Source organism: Hydra vulgaris, chromosome 01 (assembly GCF_038396675.1).
Source record: "Hydra vulgaris chromosome 01, alternate assembly HydraT2T_AEP".
NCBI classification, from domain to species: Eukaryota; Metazoa; Cnidaria; class Hydrozoa; order Anthoathecata; family Hydridae; genus Hydra; species Hydra vulgaris.
Genome location: NC_088920.1, coordinates 70,687,844 through 70,705,290, shown reverse-complemented (window position 1 = coordinate 70,705,290; position 17,447 = coordinate 70,687,844). Strand labels below are relative to the sequence as shown.

At 28.4% G+C, this 17,447-nt stretch overlaps 1 protein-coding gene across 1 annotated transcript; it reads right to left on the bottom strand.

Annotated features, from left to right (window-relative positions):
• Nucleotides 1-682: 682 nt before the first annotated feature.
• On the bottom strand, nt 683-2,457 carry LOC136074684 (uncharacterized). Its single transcript, XM_065787024.1, has 5 exons — nt 2,337-2,457; nt 2,138-2,281; nt 1,467-2,009; nt 1,294-1,364; nt 683-1,216 (listed from the first exon to the last, which is right to left on the bottom strand). The coding sequence occupies exons 1-5, from the start codon at nt 2,455-2,457 to the stop codon at nt 683-685; spliced, it is 1,413 nt and encodes a 470-aa protein (XP_065643096.1).
• Nucleotides 2,458-17,447: the final 14,990 nt, after the last annotated feature.

Here is a 17,447-nt window from a genome sequence, read left to right as displayed (position 1 = left end):
ATCTCTTACAAATACACCTCTAAAATGTTTTGTTTTTTTAATTTTTTTGCTGCTTTGATCAATTGAAAATTTGTTCGTGGTTCATTTGATAAAATTATTCCTTTAACATTGATAAGTTTATAATTGTTATTTTCCATTTTTACTTATAAGTTGTTTTTTTTCTAAAAAAAAACAATTTATGTATTTATTTGATTTTTTGGGATGCCCAAACACCCACCCCTTGGGCTTCCGTACCCCCTACCCTATGGGTTCTTTGACCTCTTTATTTACCTTTTTGTCCTATTTTCCTATAAATTATTTTCTTTTAGTTTGTAGTGTCCATATGCTAATGTGTGTATACCATCTTCTAAAATAACTCTTTTATCGTCTTCTGCGCTTAATGCTATTTTATTGATCTCTTCTGTGTGAATTTCATGTGAATATGATCTTATTACATTCATTTTTCTAATATGATCTCTTTTATTTAAGTAACAATCTTTGTAATCTTTATGTGTTATATACTTTTTAACAACATTTTTCTTTACTCCTTCACATTTTTTGTTATCTTTTCCGTGTACTTTGTAAGAATACAACTTTGATCTGAGTTCTACAAATTCTTCAATTTGTGTTCCTCCAGTCTCATCTTTAAACATTCCTATTACTTTCTTATTAACACCAACTTTAAAGCCTCCATTATTAATTGCTAGGTGCTTTGGGTTAAACTTGTATCAAATTTGCTTTCAATATCTTTAGAAATATCGGAAAAAAAGTCTTCTGTTTTTATATCGTATGCTAAAGAATCTGTATCTATTAATAATAGCTTCGCTTGATCAGAATATTTTTTCTTTATGTAATCATAATGAAATTTATACATTAGAGGTTTGCTCACACCTAATATACACATTCCTAAGTAAATTGGTTTAGCATATTTTAATTTTTTTCTTTTTATATGTATTGCTATTAAGTTTTCATTAAATATTGTTGTACTTTCAAAGTTTGGTTTTGATGCTAATTTAATAACTTCATTTCTGTCTGTTACTAATCTAATATCAACTCTGTTTTCAGCATTCTCCATTGTTTTTCCAAATACTGAATTGTTCATGAGTTTAAAAAAGTCTATTTCAAAATCATTAGTTGCTTTAATTCTAAGGTTAGTATTTAGTTCAATGTATTCATTTAGCCATGCTCTTTCTTCAAACTTTATGCCTCTATGAATTTTTGGATTCTTTAATCCTAACTTTCATACAATTTAAGATTTTCATAATGTACTATATACTTTTTCTTGTTATTCAAGTTAGGGACTAATTTTTCAACTTTATCAATATTTATTCTTTCAGGTGCAAGTGGATAATCGTTATGTTTATCGTGTAGATATTCAGGGTAATCTAAATTCAGGGTAATCTACCTCTAGTATACATGGAATTGATTTCCAGTTTTCTATTTCATCTTCGTCCATCCATTTAAAGTATGTTTTGGAAGTGGTTTACTCATTGCCCATCCATATAAATTATTAGCATCTAAATATTGGATAAATGTTGATGGTTTGCTTTGATCATACTCATTACCCATGTACTTATTATTAGAAGTTCCTAACCTATTTGATATCATACTAATTCCACCTCTTATACCTTTCTTAATCATTAGTATCATATCGTAATCACTTAGCAATTCTAACTTTAATTTTGTTTTATTCAATGCTGCATCCCAAGCTAATCCTGGTGATGTATAATACCAAGCAGGATCTAATTTATAACAATTCATACAAACATCTCTAAAATTTTCAAAGACGTGAGCCAGTAAAAGCACATCTGAAACATTGTACAAGTTATGATAATCTTTAAATGTTTTGCAATTAAACTCATTCCATACATTTTGTACATGTGAGTGATCATCATCCCTTATATCTTCATCGTTTAATTTTGAAAAGAATAATATTTTTGGCGGTAATTGTGTCTCATTAAATCTATTAATAGAATCAACCCAATCATATGGATATACACCTTTTCGTAGTAACAAATCTAATTTTTTACCTGAAAATAATTTTCCGATATTTTACACTGGCCTCTTCCTAAATTCTTTGATAAAGCATCTAAACTAGAAGACATAAATCTATAACTTTCTAAGAAACGAAGTTCACGTTTAACTTCAAATTTCTTACCTTCTTTAATATATTCATCGACTTTAATTTCTCTAGAAAAGCTAATATACTTTTCTTCATTGCTTGGTATACAACTCAGTTTTCCTCCTGATAATTTCTTTATAAATGAGTGAGAATCATAACCAGATAAATTGTGATATGGTACTGGAAAGAATTTTGGAATTCTTATAATTTAAATTACAATTTTGATGAGCAGCACCTCTATATTTTCTAGTAATATGACAATGATCACGTACTTTATCTTTTCCAAGTTTTCCTCTACAAATGTTACATTCTGTTGCTGCATTAAAATCATGCTTGTTTTCAGTAGTAAATATCATCTTTTTTGTAAATTTAATAATATTACTTGTTTATGATATCTTCTTACATTTTTATGATATCTTCTTACATTTTTATGATTTCCTATCTTATTACATTTTTATGGTATCTTCTTGGAAACTATCAACAAAAATTTGTGCAACATCATCTGTTTCACTACTTGCAAATGTGACTGGACTGCTTTAATAAAAACTTTCATCAAAACATTTAATATAATAACAGAATGAGCTTGGAATATGTTTTTGATATTGTTTAGTATAAGATTCATTCGGATTTGGTTTACAAGTGTCAACTTGTTTGATAAAACTTTCAAAGTCTGCATATACTACAAACAAAACTCTCATTGATTTATTGTGATTAGTAAATTGCATTGTTGAATTTGGTGGTGGAAGTTCGATACGTACTGAATCATGTGTTTCGCAATACGATTTATGATTAGATAAAGATTCTTCTGAATTAAATCCTAACAAACAATTTCTACAATAGTGATTTTTGCAATGTTTGTTAGATGTTTGTGATAAAAGTAATCTGCTTAAGTTTTTTATTTAACAGTAATGACTGGTTTCACCATTTGAGATTAATAGTAAATCTATTAAATGTTTGCGATCATTATTCGTTGATACATGCAAAATATGAACTTCTGAGTTTTCATAACCATATACATTGACACTGATATCTTGATTGTTATTCTCAAATTGTGTGATTTTGTTTAATGATACTGGAAATTCTATTTTGTCTCAGTTTATTTTTTCAGCTTGATTTTTAAGCTCTTTATCTACTCTTTCAGAATTTTTATCTGTTGGATTTAATGCTCTTGCGATACACCACTTAAAACATTGATCATCTTCATTCTTTATATTAATTATTGCTTTTTTAGTTGCTAAATTTTTTTCAAGTAGAATATATGATCAAGCTTTAATAGGATTATAATCTATAATATTTATATCCATCTTTTCAACAGAAACAAATCTCCAACCTGATCCTGCTTGTTGATATAATGATAATGATTCTAAAATTTTCTGCTTTGATATTTCATAAAACTCATCTAAATCTGTTGTTTTTAATACAACTTGACTATTCGTTCTAAATGGAGCAGATGTGATTATAGTTTCTCCTGTTTTAATATCAGTACGCTCCATTTCACAATAGAGAACTATATAAACCTTTGAATTTCTATTTTCGTTTAGTACTTTAATAGCACTATTTTTAGCAGCATTTATGAAAGATAAAGCATCGTAACTTTCTATGCCTTTAACTGTAAACTGTTTTGTCACATTTTTAACATATGATTTTTTTAATTTAAATTCTATTTCTTCATTTTTATTATCGGGTTTATTTTTATTATCTGGTTCAACTTTATTATTCGGTTCATTTTTATTTCTAACTTTTAATTTATTGTATAAACGTTTTAATGAGTTGACTTTTTAATTGACTTTATTCTTAATTGTATCAGGTACGTATGGCACAATCCAATTTGCAATAGAATTAAATTTACTTTTTTCAGTTGATTCTTTTTTTGCTGCCAATGTATTCACTGTATTTTTAATTGTATTAGAAACATATGACATAAGCCAACCTGTTGTAGATTGCGATGGTCTTTATTTAATCGGTGTGTTACTCACTGATGTAAATTGAATTTGTGTGCGCTCAACAGGTGTCTGTGCTAAAGCTTCTAATAATTCACTTCCTCTCATTCTAGAATAATATTTAATTTTTCGCTCTTTTGCGATTTGATTTAATTCCGTTTTATTTTCCATTTTTATATATGTAAGATTTTTTTTATAGAAAAAGTTTCTTTATATCATTTTTCAAAATATTTTTTCTTGTCAATATTTCGTATGTAAAATTTCATATGAAATTTAAATGCATCCCCATCCTCGTATTTAACAATAATAAGTACTATTTCAATATTTTGCAATCTCCTGCTCTTTTTTAATTGTCAATGTTCTATATATAAAAGGTGAAGGAGTTAAAATTTCTGAAGATGTTATATCTGGAATACGTTCATCTAGTAGATACTCTATATACATGCGAAGTATATTTTCCATTTTTTATATAACAAGATTTTATTTTTTAAATTTTTCAGAATTTGAAATATTTCAATCTTATAACCATTACCAATCTTCCCATCTCTCAATTCAAGATCTCTATATCCATGTCCAGTTCCACGCATAGCACTATATAAGGATTTATATGCTGTTTCTTCTCCTGTTTCTATGTTTGTTAATTTAATAGTGACTGGTTTTTTCTTAATTGTTCTTAATCTTTCATATTTTGGATCTATTTCTTTTTTCTCATTTACTTCTTTTACTGGATGTATTATAGGTCTTCCAACTGGTCTTTTCTAATCATTTGCTTCTGTTGCTTTTGACATGATTGATTCTTTATTTATCAACCCATTATCTACAGCAATCATTAACAATGTGGCATAATTTTTAGATGTTTGTGAAATGTTATTTTCTTTTAACAACTTCTGCAAGTTTTCTATTCTATAATACATTTTTATTATATAAAGAAAAAAATTTAATTAATTTTCAAAAAAATTTAATTTACAAAATTTTAATAAACAATGTTCGTTCTATTTCCGTCTGATTGAAATTGTATCATTCTATCAGATAATACAACAGCATATGCCTCTGTATTTGCTGGAACATTTGAATTAAATGTTGCTATAATTTTTAAATCTATTGTTGATGATTTTAATTTTTCTGATTGATTGCTAACATCAAAAACATGGATTGGGTATAAATCTCTATAGTCAGAAGAATTTATGTTGCTGTGTGTGATCAATTCATTCATTCCATATAATTTTTAACTAAACACAGCTGGTTCTCTATAAATTCTTGAAAATTGCTGATTTGGGAATGACAAATTATAATCAACAGCAGAATATCTGTTTTGATTAAGTGTAATGTACATATTTTTCAAGTCGCAATAATCAAATATTAAAATATTCGCAGTTTGGTCTAACAACTTACTTGTTTTGAATCCAACGATAATGTATCTTGGATTTTCAAGAGATGACCTTACACTCAAAGTCCAAGAAAATGTAGTAGCTTGTGGAACAGCTATAGTATCACACTAATGCGATCGAAAACTTACTGGAATTATCACTTTTGATTCGATTTGCTAAAAAAAGTTTAAACCTTTCTATATCTGATGGTATCACATTTGGCATAACCAATGATATTTTATTAAGATTAACTTTTCCTGCAGCTATCGCAGCAAGCCTAAAAATGGTGTCATCATCACTTTGTCTTACAAGAGTTATTGTATGTTTAATCCCATAAATAACTTTGTCGTAATCACAGAATCCAAAAATGGATCTTAAAGGTACGCAAAATAAAAATGTTTCTTTTGTAGTTGGTTTCTGAATTATGTATGCTTGTCTTGTTGCAAACCCTGAGTTATCTGCAATTACTGCTGTTGTTGTATTATCTTTATACCACAATTGATTTAATCCTTGCGCTAATTGAAAGTCATTTGGGTATTTAAGCATTCCTAACATTGTAGTTGCTTGACCTGGGCGATAAACAGTTTCTATATCTCGGTTTGATAATGGGTATGATATTTGACTAACGGGTGATGCGGAAGTTATCGGACAAAATAAAAACGTCAATAACTTATTTATAAACAAAAAAACAAACTACTATTATATTTTTTTTAAATTAAGCATTTATCTTTTAATAAAAATATATTATTTTTTTATATGAAAAAAACCACCATCTGCAATTGATCTCAATTTTGCTCTGACGCCTTTCATATGCGACTGTAAAAAGTTTAAATCAATTTCTTGTAGTTTTAGTTTAATGCGATCAATCAAAACTTGCTCTGTTGAAGCTTGCCAATCTCCCTCGTAAACCTTCTGTGCCAAATGTCCCCAAAAATGTTCAATTGGTCGTGCTTGAGGCACATTTGGGGGATTGGATTCTTTATCAACGTAATAGACATATTGATCCATCCAATTTAGAGAATCTTTAGAATAATGAGAACTTGCTAAATCTGGCCAAAATAAATAGTTAAAGTCTCCATGATACTTGTGAATAAATGGAAGAAGTCGATTTTCTAAACATTCATTAATATAGATTGATGAATTGATCGCTACAGCCTCGGAAGTGCGAACAATGGCTCGGACATACCACGGTCAGATATGGCTATCCACATTAATAATTTTTTTGGAAATTTCTCTTTTCCTATAAAACGAACACTTTCTGGATATGCCTTTTTGTTGTTTGTGTAGTATCCAGAATTTCCAAGCATGTTGTCCCCTGCAAAACAAAAGTATTTTTCGTCATCGATGGCTAGAAGCGATTTTGTGTTATAGAGTTGGTTAACTAGTTTCCTGCTTCTTTTCTTTGCCTTTATTTGTTGTTCTATAGTGTATTTTGGAGTCTTTTCACGTTTTCTATATTTGATATTCATTTTTTTTAACTGACGACCAATTGTCGATTGATTTACACCGAATTTAATACCTATTTATCTCTGACTGACCCCATTTCGATTGTTGACAAGTCTCGTTAATTCGGCTTTCTTTTCTCTAGTCCAGGATGTCGGACAACCAGGGTGCTTTCTATCAGAAAACGATTGAACAGTTGCAAGTCTTTTTAGGTTATCATACATTGTACTTCGAGCAAATCCTTCGTTTTCAAAATGATTTACAATTTTTTTAGTTTTTATATTAGGTTTATTTACAAAAAACATTTTTAGTCGCTTTCGAAAAGATTCTCGTTCAGCTGTATTTAACCTCATTTTACCACAAAAACTGATTATTATGCTCAAATAATAATCAGTTTTTGTGATAAAATCAAAGATAAACCACAAAAACTAATTATTATGCTCAAATAATGAAATTAGGATTTCTCCGCATCACCTGTTAAATAAATGCATAAGACTATTATTTGTAAGCGATACTGCATCTGCATTAGCATAAGCTGTTCCATCAGCATTCATAAGTTGTCCTTCAAATAATAGAAAAGCCTCAGATGGAAGTGTGAACAAATCTCGCTGCTCAATGTTGATTCTTATTTCTCCAGGGCTATTTAGATTTACACCATTCGCTGGTTCATATTCATGGAATTCATTTCTTTCAATTCCATTATCTACAATTGGCATTTCTGTAAAATTTAATACTTCCGTTGTCATTTTATTTTTTTATATACAATATAAAAAAAAATTTTTATTGACAATTCTTAAAAAACTATATAAAAAATTTAGCAAGTCTACGCGTAAATGTAATCTAGCTATGCGTAAATGTAATCTAGCTATGCGCAGCTCATTGATTTAACAAGTTAAATCTACGCAAGTTGAAGGCCGCGTCCTTTTTAACTAGATCTTCTATTCTTATAGCATTTTTAATTGGTACTTTTTTTACTGATCTTATTGCAGACCCCAACATTAATTTATTTATATTTGTTGTTACCTAATCTCCATTTTTTTTTTTTAGGTCTTTCAGAACCATAAGAATTATATTCATTATTAATCAGATCTTTAGATGCAACCAAATTTGAAATAATTTCATCAGTTCTTTTATCAATAGCAGGTTGTGAAACTATTTTTAAAGATGCTTTATTAATTATTTGTTTCCTTTTTCAACTGCAGCATTTCTAGCAGCTTCTATCGCTGATGTTGATAGTTCTTTTCCTACTGATTTAGCAGCAGTTATTGCAGTTTTTCCTAAATCAGTAGCAGCCATCTTCTTCAACATAGCTGATGATACTCTTTTTACATTTTACGCCTTATTCGTTTAAATAAATCTCGTACTTTCAAATATACCACTTCCTCCAATAGCATGTTTCTTTATATATCTCTTATAATTAACAATTAGCATTTTTTATGTACCTTATATTTTTTTTATATACACTGATATATATTATAAATTATTTTGTATTAATTTATACTATAAATCATCAATTATACCTTGACTTAATAATTCATCACAAATTGCAACAGCTTCATTTATTGCTCCAGTGTTACCTGCTTTCCATGCAGCTATACGTAATTCAAGCTTTTCAATTAATAAATTAGGGTCGCTAGGAAGAATTATAGTTTGTACTTTTGTCCCTACTCCATTTGATTTACGCTTCCTATTTATATCTCTCCAAATAGGAGCTATTTTTTTTCTGTATTTTCCACTACGAGACGACTTTGGTTTGTATTGGTTTGCATCAGAAATAATTGCATCTGCTTGTATTAATATATTTCGATATTTTTTAAGGTCATTTTCATTACATATTCCCTTATCAGGATTAAACTTTACTATCAACTCCCAAAGACCAGAAGTGCCATAATATATTTCATCATCAATAGTTATATCATTATCATTAATATTTATTGGTTTTTTTCCAATATAAAATATATCATCTTTAGAATGTATTCCAAATATAGTATCTGCAGATTTTTTACTATTAGCATACATTCTTAGATAATCTGTTGCCATTTTTTTTAGCCTCATACCTTTATTTTCTTCATGATAAGGAAATAGTTCTTTAGAATCAGTTATCGTTATCTCTCTATTTGCTTCAGGATAATAATTTGAAAAAGTGAGTGCGAATTTATCAGCTCTATCTTGCAATTTATTTATGTTTTCTTTTATTCCATCTTGACTATCAATTAATGGTTTGTATCATTTTTCTAAGTCTGACCGTAAATTAGTTTCACCCATCTTTTCATTTAGATAACTCTGCTTTATTTTTTTTTTAAGCTCTAAGAATTCTTCAACAACTTGATCTCTTTTTTCAGGATCTTCACTTTTTGGAAATGACATTTTGCTTTTTTATAAATAAATATAAAAAAACACAACATAAATTGTTATGTTGTGTTTTATGTTTTGGCGTTTACATTTTTACTAAATTTGCTTTTGAGTGTTTTAATTACTTCATCGCTTACTTTTTTAATTAATGATTCTTTAGTTTGTTCATTAATTAATTCTTTTGAATTTGTTCTAAATTAGTTTCACCGATCTTGTCATATAAATAATTCTCCCGTATTCTTTTTTTTAATCTCAAAGAATTCTTTGACAATTTTGTCTCTTTTTTCAGGATCTTCAATTTTTAGAAATGTCATTTTGCCTTTTTTTTATAAGAAAGATAAAAAAAATACAACATTAGAAATGATATTTTGCTTTTTTATAAATAAATATAAAAAAACACAACATAAATCGTTATGTTTTACGTTTTATTTTAGTACACTATTTTATGTTTTGACGTTTACATTTTTACTACACCTGCTTTAGAGTATATTATCTGCTTCATCTCTTCCTTGTTTAATTAATGATTCTTTAGTTTGTTCATTAATTAATTCTTTTGAATTTGTTCTAATTTGCTCAAGCATGGCTTTAAATTTTTCAAGTTCACTAAGTATTAGTTTAAATTTATTATCATCTATACTTCCATCTACTAAAGCTTTAGAAATATAGTCACTTATTATATTTAGTTTTGAATCAGCAAGTACTTTAATTTTTTCATGCTTTTCTGCTTTTAAATTCAATTTTTTATTAACTTGCCCTTCTATTAATGATAAAACACCTGTTCCTAAGGCTGCACCTTCACATGCAATAGCTACTGGCGCTGCAATTATTATTGCTAAAAAGCCAACTCCATTAGTTCCAAGTGCCATAATGCTTGCTAGTAATGAATTATCAATTGCTGAAATTATTTTTACTGCTCTATGATACTTTTTACTTAACATATTTCTCTTTTCTCTTTCACTCTCTATTTCTTTTTGAACCTCACTAACTGTGTTTAGGCGATATATATGTGCACTAATAATCTTACATTCTTCGTCAGGTGCACTTGGAAGATTTGGATATATTTTATTGAAAGTTTTATTATCATTTGCACTCTGTACATTTGGTATATCTGAATAAATATTATTACACAGCTTTTTGCAATTAAACTCCATTTTAATAAGTAAAAATAATTTTTTTTTAAATAATTTAAAAAAAAAATATTTACAATAATTTCACAAAACATATCTTCTTTTTTAATCAATAGATAAGAATCAGAATTATTAACAACATTTACTACAATATCATCAACAGACTCTGATATTATAGAATTTTGTAAACTTTACATTTTTAATTTAAGTTCTTGTTTTAATGAAACTAACGCAACACCTTTATCAACTACTACACCAAACTTTAAAATAATATGTTGATTTGATAGAGTTTTTATTGTTATGTCATTTTGTGCAAATATTTCATATTTATTCTCAGTTATTAATACTGAAGGATTCTCCAATTCTTTGTGTACCTTAGAATGAAGAAGTGATTTTAGAGGTTCCTCTGGAATATATAATTTTTTTATAAATTTATGTACTGGCATTTCTTTTTATATGCAATATATAAAAAAACTTGGAGAAATCACAGAAGCCAATTCAAAAATGGAATGTTAGCAAATGGTGAATTTAGTCCTAATAATAAACCTTCACCTGTTGATGTATATCCATTTCCACTACGCATGTAATAACAATCACCTACAGAACCTCCTTTACTCCATGGTCTCAAATATAATCTATTTCCAGCAGCAGTCATTTTAAATCCTACTCCATTCTTTTTCCTGTACACAATACCCCTTCTAGCAATTTTATCAACCATAGCTGATCCAGCTGCTGAACCTACTCCTGTTAATAAACCTGTTGTAAGAGCTGGAGCAACGCTTGATAATAGAAATCTTCCAGCTGTACCAAAGAAAGGTAAAAGTGCTCCAAGAAATCCACCCTCTATTTTAGAATTGTGAATGAGTTGCGCTTTACTTAAATTAATTATTACACCAGTACCATTTTCATATGCTTTCTAAAAATTATTCAATTGCCTTTTTGTTACAGCTAATACATGATTACCATTAAGATCTGAATGGGCTAATTTAATACTAGATCCATAACCATCTTCTTCACCGATTGCTTTTTTAATTTTTTTCAATTGTCCCTCTGAAATATTTATTTTAATATTAATATATTTACTCATTTTTATATGGATATAAAATTATTTTTTTTTAAATTACAAAAATTATTTCACTTCTCTTATATGAAATATAATAGTTACTTTTTCTCCTCGTAAATCCAAAAGATTTCCATCTTGATCAATCAATTTATTTTCCATTCTTGATATTTTATTTAGTATTACGGGTAAATAAATTGACGTATGCGGCTTTTCAACAATTTTATATCCAGGACCTACATCTGGAGAAAATGAATAGATAACGTTATCAGTTACTCCATTTACATACGATGATCCTATTATATCACTTGTTACTAGTATACTATTAACACTTAATATGTTTACTAAATTAGTTGATACAATGTATCCTGCTGAATATATTCCACTGTCAAAACCAAAAACAGTTCTAATTGAATTTGAAGTTGTAAAATCAACTTTATAACCAGCTGCAATACTTAAAGCTAATCTTAATGTATTATTTTTTCCTTCATTAGTAATATTTGCAACTCCTGAACTTGCATCACCGTTTCCTATCATAATCGATTGGATATATTTATTTATATCATCAATTTCGTAACATCCATCTGGAATGTTTATATCCTTCCAAGTTGATCCATTATTTGCGCTATATCGAAAATTGTTGTTTGAAGAATTAATATTAGGAAAACTGTAATATGTCTGTAAACCAACTACAGCCATTTCATATTCTCTGCCTTCTTTATATGTAATAATAGGGTTATAATTAGTTTATATTATACTGCTATTTCCGCTCATTGATAAATATGCCTTTTTTTAATATATATACAAGATTTTTAAAATTCACAAGTTGGTATATAAAAACAATTTAATCCACTTCTATATTTTCCATAATCTTTTTTAGAAGATAGATCTATAATGACAAATCCATGAGGCTCTGACCAAGATTTCTTACAAAAATTTTTAAACTCATCTTTTGACATATCACTTGAAACATGATCATTATAAATGTGATTTAAATTCTTTGAATCTTGTGGAAATAAGCAAATAAAATTTGTATTTTTTTGTAAAGTTTGCCTAGTTAACATAAAATACTTTTGTGCAAGATAGAAACATTCTACATTACTTTATCTTCCTCTTATTTTTCACACTTATTTTGTATTGTTAATTGTAAATCATTAAATATCATCAAATTGTTCTTATGAATATCAAGATCTTGAGGATCTGGTACATCTTCTGCTGTTTCAAAAAACTTGCACTCCGTTTCTGTTTTCTCATTTAAATTTTTTGAATTGTCTTCAATTATAAGCTCATGGTTTGCATTTAATTTTTCTATTTGGTCTTGTAGCTTAAATAGTTCAAGAATAATTTCTTTTAGCAATTTTTTTTCAAAAGATTGTTTTAATATTTTGTATTCTGGTTGAAAAAGAGATTTTTCAAAAACTTATAAATTATTATAGTCTAACCAACCAGTTCTCAAAAGTAAGTTCAATAATAAAATAGTTTTTCCACAACCCGACTCTCCAACAATAATTCCCTTTATACTCTTAGGAAACAACTTATTATTATTTCTCTTAATGCTTTTCGCATTTCATGACAAATCTATAATATCCATTTTTAAATATTTAAGATTTTCATTTTTTATACATGAAAAAATTTCTATATATATAAAAATGTACTGCGTTAAATGTAGCAACAAAACAAATACACTAAACTTGCAAAATGTTGTGAGTAAAAACAATAGAAATATTCAACGTGGAACTTGCGCTATTTGCGGAAAAACAAAAACTCAATTTGCATCATCAAAAACAGGAGGAGATTTATTGAGCTCAATTAATTCAGCGACAAGTAAAATAAAACTACAATGGTCAAATTTTCCGAAATGCATTAACCTGGAATGAACTTTGCAGGTCCTGGTACTAATTTAGATGAACAATTAACTTCTACTGACGCATATAAAGACTGGAGTAAACTTATAGATAGAGTTGATAATGCAGCTTACCATCACGATCTTGCTTATAAATACTTCGATGACACAGCAAAAAGAAATTTAGCTGATAAAATTATGATCGAAGAAATGGATGCTATAAAAAATCCGACAATACGTGAAAGAATTGAACGAGGTATTATAAAACCTATTATATCATCTAAAGCAAAGTTTGGATTAGTTCTTTGAACCCATATGAATTAGGCTCTTTGAACCCATATGAATTAGCCTCTTTAAACCCATATGAATTAGCCTCTTTGAACCCATATGAATTAGCCTCTTTGAACCCATATGAATTAGGTGTTGAAACTACTCAAAAAAACTACCAACGATCAGTAAAAAAGAAGAGAGTAAAGAAGTATATCTTATGGGTCTAAAAGACCTGAAATGGACTGACAAACTTGCAAACGAATTTCATAGACCAGTTGTAAAACATTTCAGAAAAATAAAAGTTATTATAAATGGAATCGATGAAGTATGGGCTGCTGATATAGTTCACATGAAATCTTTTTCCGAACTCAATGACGGTATAAAATACTTATTAATGGTAATAGATGTTTTTTCAAAGTTCAGATGGATTGTTCCATTGAAAAATAAAACTGGAGTTGATGTTGCTTATGCTTTAAAAAAAATCTTCAAAAATTCTTCGAGTTTCTATGGATCCGAAGGATCTAAAAATTCTTCAAATTTCCATGGATCCGAAGGTAAAAAATCTTTTGATTTTTCCGTAGATCCAAAGGATCTTAAAGAAAAAAAGTGTCAAAAAATATGGGTTGATAAAGGCTTAGAATTTTATAATAAGCTTGTTAAAGCGCTTCGTGTTGAGTTATATTAACTGAAAATGAAGAAAAAAGTTGTGTAGTTGAACGATGGAATAGAATAATGAAAGATAAAATGTTTAAGTACTTTTCAGCTAATTCTACTAGAAAATATATTGACGTCTTAGATGAAATGGTAAATAAATACAACAACACAAAGCATTCTTCAATTAAAATGACACAAGTTGAAGCTAGCGATAAAAAGAATAAAAATATTGTTTGGTTAAATCTAAATGTACGATCAGAGTCTGTAAGACCAAAGTTTTTAATTGGTGATAGAGTTAGGATAACTAAAAAGAAAGGAACGTTTAAAAAAGAATACACACCGAGATGGACGGAAGAAGTTTTTTACAGTGTCACAGATTCAGTTCACAGATCCACCAACGTATAAAATAATTGACGATAATAATGAAGAAACATAAGGTACTTTTTATGAATAAGAAATGCAAAAAACTGATCAAAACATATTTAGGATTGAAAAAGTTATTCGTAAACTCAAATACAAATCATTAGTAAAGTGGTATGGGTATCCTGATTCGTACAACTCATAGGTTGATAATGAAGAATTGATAAGCTTGAAAAATTGATTTAAAATTACAAAAATAGCTTATAGTTTGTAACCATAATATATTAATATATGGTTGTTATACTTCCACTGCCTTATATATTATTGAATATAGTTGAAATGATACCATACTTTCTACCTCACACACTTTTTTTGAAAATGCACTTTTTTTATGAGCCAGAACAGCCTTTTTATACTACTCACGATTGTTTTTAAAGAAGTTTTGTGTTCCATTGGAAAATACATTGAAAATAAAAACATAAAAAATGCGTTTAAAATAAATTTCGACGAAAGCCAAATAGACCTATCTGACTTTAAATATTGTAAATGTCAAGAAATCTTTACAAATGTTGCTCTGCTTCAATGCCACACAGACTTATGTCTTTTGATGCAACATAGTGTAGAAATATTTTCAATTATCCTTCTGTTTCATCACACAGAAGAAGAATTTTTGAATGCCGTACGCCAGCAATGTAAAAATATCGTTTTTTTGATGCTAATTTTTTTTCTTAAAGTCAAATTATTTCAAATCTTAATATAAAGTAAAAAAGATTAAAAAACTTCAAAAAGTCTTGACTTTTAATTCTACTAAGCACTCTTATGCGTGGTTCTGACATACTTATCTAATCATTTATGTGGAAAGTTTTGATTTTATTGAATATAAAATTTTATAACGGAATACTTCTATCTAAAAAGTAAATTTTACTTGTACCTATGGCGCGAACTAAGTGCGCACAGACATATCAGTATTTAGTACATCAATTATTCAATCGTTTAAGACATTGTTATTACATTGTGGGAGCAAATTTTAATTATAACAAAAACCAACGTTTTGATAAATTTCTAAAGAATTACTCTCTTCAAAGCTAATTTTCAATCTTTTCCACACGTCTTTTGGAGCGAGTACCGTAAAACGGATTGACTGATAGTTTTTCGAGCATTTTTACAAAATGTCTTCCTTTATAACATTTTTTTCAATATTTTTTCTGCTGATATAACACGAACCTTTCCTTAATAGAATTTCATTACATTTTTTTTTTCTTTTTTGGTTGTACTAGTTTTTTTATTAAGTAAAAATGTTATCAGTCTCACCCCTTAGTTGGCGTGACTGACAATTTAATAGTTCCTTATAGCTCATTAATTTAACCCACTTTTCAAGTGTCATTAATACTTTGTGTTTTGAAGTTTTACTAAATTAGGACACAGAATACCACCAAATTTATAACATTATACTGGTAAAATTTAGAAAACAAGTTTAGTTATCAAATATATCCTCAGAATGGACAAAAAAACAACATCAATTTAATGTTAATATGCTTAACATAGTAATATGATATACATGTATATAAAATAAAAACCAATGTTTGAAACACTAGATAGTAAAATACTATCTGCTGATGCACTTAGCACATTTTATCAAGATTTTTCAAATTAGCAAACTAAAGTTGATATCTATTATTTGTCTTCAATGGTTTAAAATGTTTGCGAAAGGTACCGCAAAAACGATGTCTTCTGAAATGATATTTAAGCAGATTTTGTATCCTTTTACTTTCTTTAGGAATCTCATATAAAGTACTTTAAGTCTTGAAAAGACCTCAACAACCTGTTCAATGTAATTCACGGTTGCACTTTTCTTGATTTTTCCTGGGTAGACTACGACAGGCCAAATCCCTGTTGTTAGAAAATTGTTTACTTCATGTTCTTCTTGATCAGACTTGTTTAAATCAACATTTGTCATGCCATTAATTTGGTTGACAGAACCTCTTCAATGTCTTTTGATTCAGACAACACCTTTGAAGTTGGTTTTGATTTTTGTCCTTCTATTTGTTGGTTCTTTGATTTTTTTCTTTATTAAAATTTGGCCATCAATAACGTTATCGACTATGATTTGTTTCCTGGTATAATTTTTTTGCCTCTTTTTTGGTTTTTCCTGCTGCATCATTGCCACAGTACTTCTTAAGATTATCTATCACACCTTCAAAAAAAATTTCTTTGACGGTTTTACCACCATAATTACTTTTTCTCAATTTAATGGATATATGCCTGAAGTTTGGAATCCGGCTGTTTAGTTCTCTGATTATATTGTATTCGGCAACTTTGTCAAGTGTTTTGGGAAATGGTTTTTTGGAATTGAAGCCTTAATTCTAGATTCTCTTTGCTATGTTTGTAAATTTTTTTTCCACCCGATTCCAAAATCTGAAAATAGCCATATCAAGCGATTGCAGCAGAGGTGTGGCATTTAAGATTAAACATGTAAATCGGAGACTATTTTCAGAGAATACTTTGATAATTCTAGAGTTGAACCAACCAGAACGGTCAAATATACTTCCAGGTAGGCCACACAAGTCCATTATATGTAACAGTTTGCAGCAGTATAATAAAACATGAAGGAAAGAAACTGACCAGCTGCAATCGCACAGTACATAGTACTAACAGCTTTTTTGGAATGCTGCATTTTTCTTTCAACACGTTTATATCAGGTTTACAAATTATTGTTTTAAATTCTGAACTATTGCTCACATTTTCTCTCTTCATAGTTGAATATATGAGTACTAGGAAGGTTTTTTAGTGTAATGAAATCAAACTCTGGCAGAGTCAAAATTCGTTCAAAGTTTAACCCGTGAGTATACGCTGTAGAATGCTTGGGACCGGAATAGGAAACGGCGTCAGTTTTTCCAAGCCCATTTGGTTTGATTTCAATCTCTGCATAG

What these genes read in the sequence shown, in the direction of transcription:
- LOC136074684 (XM_065787024.1), bottom strand. Translation starts at nt 2,457, where the DNA reads ATGATATTTACTACTGAAAACAAGCATGATTTTAATGCAGCAACAGAA. An exon ending in CGATGAATATATTAAAGAAG is followed by an intron (nt 2,010 to 2,137) that starts GTAAGAAATTTG and finishes AATTATTTTCAG; the next exon opens with GTAAAAAATTAGATTTGTTA. An exon ending in AAAGAATAAATATTGATAAA is followed by an intron (nt 1,217 to 1,293) that starts GTTGAAAAATTA and finishes ATTGTATGAAAG; the next exon opens with TTAGGATTAAAGAATCCAAA.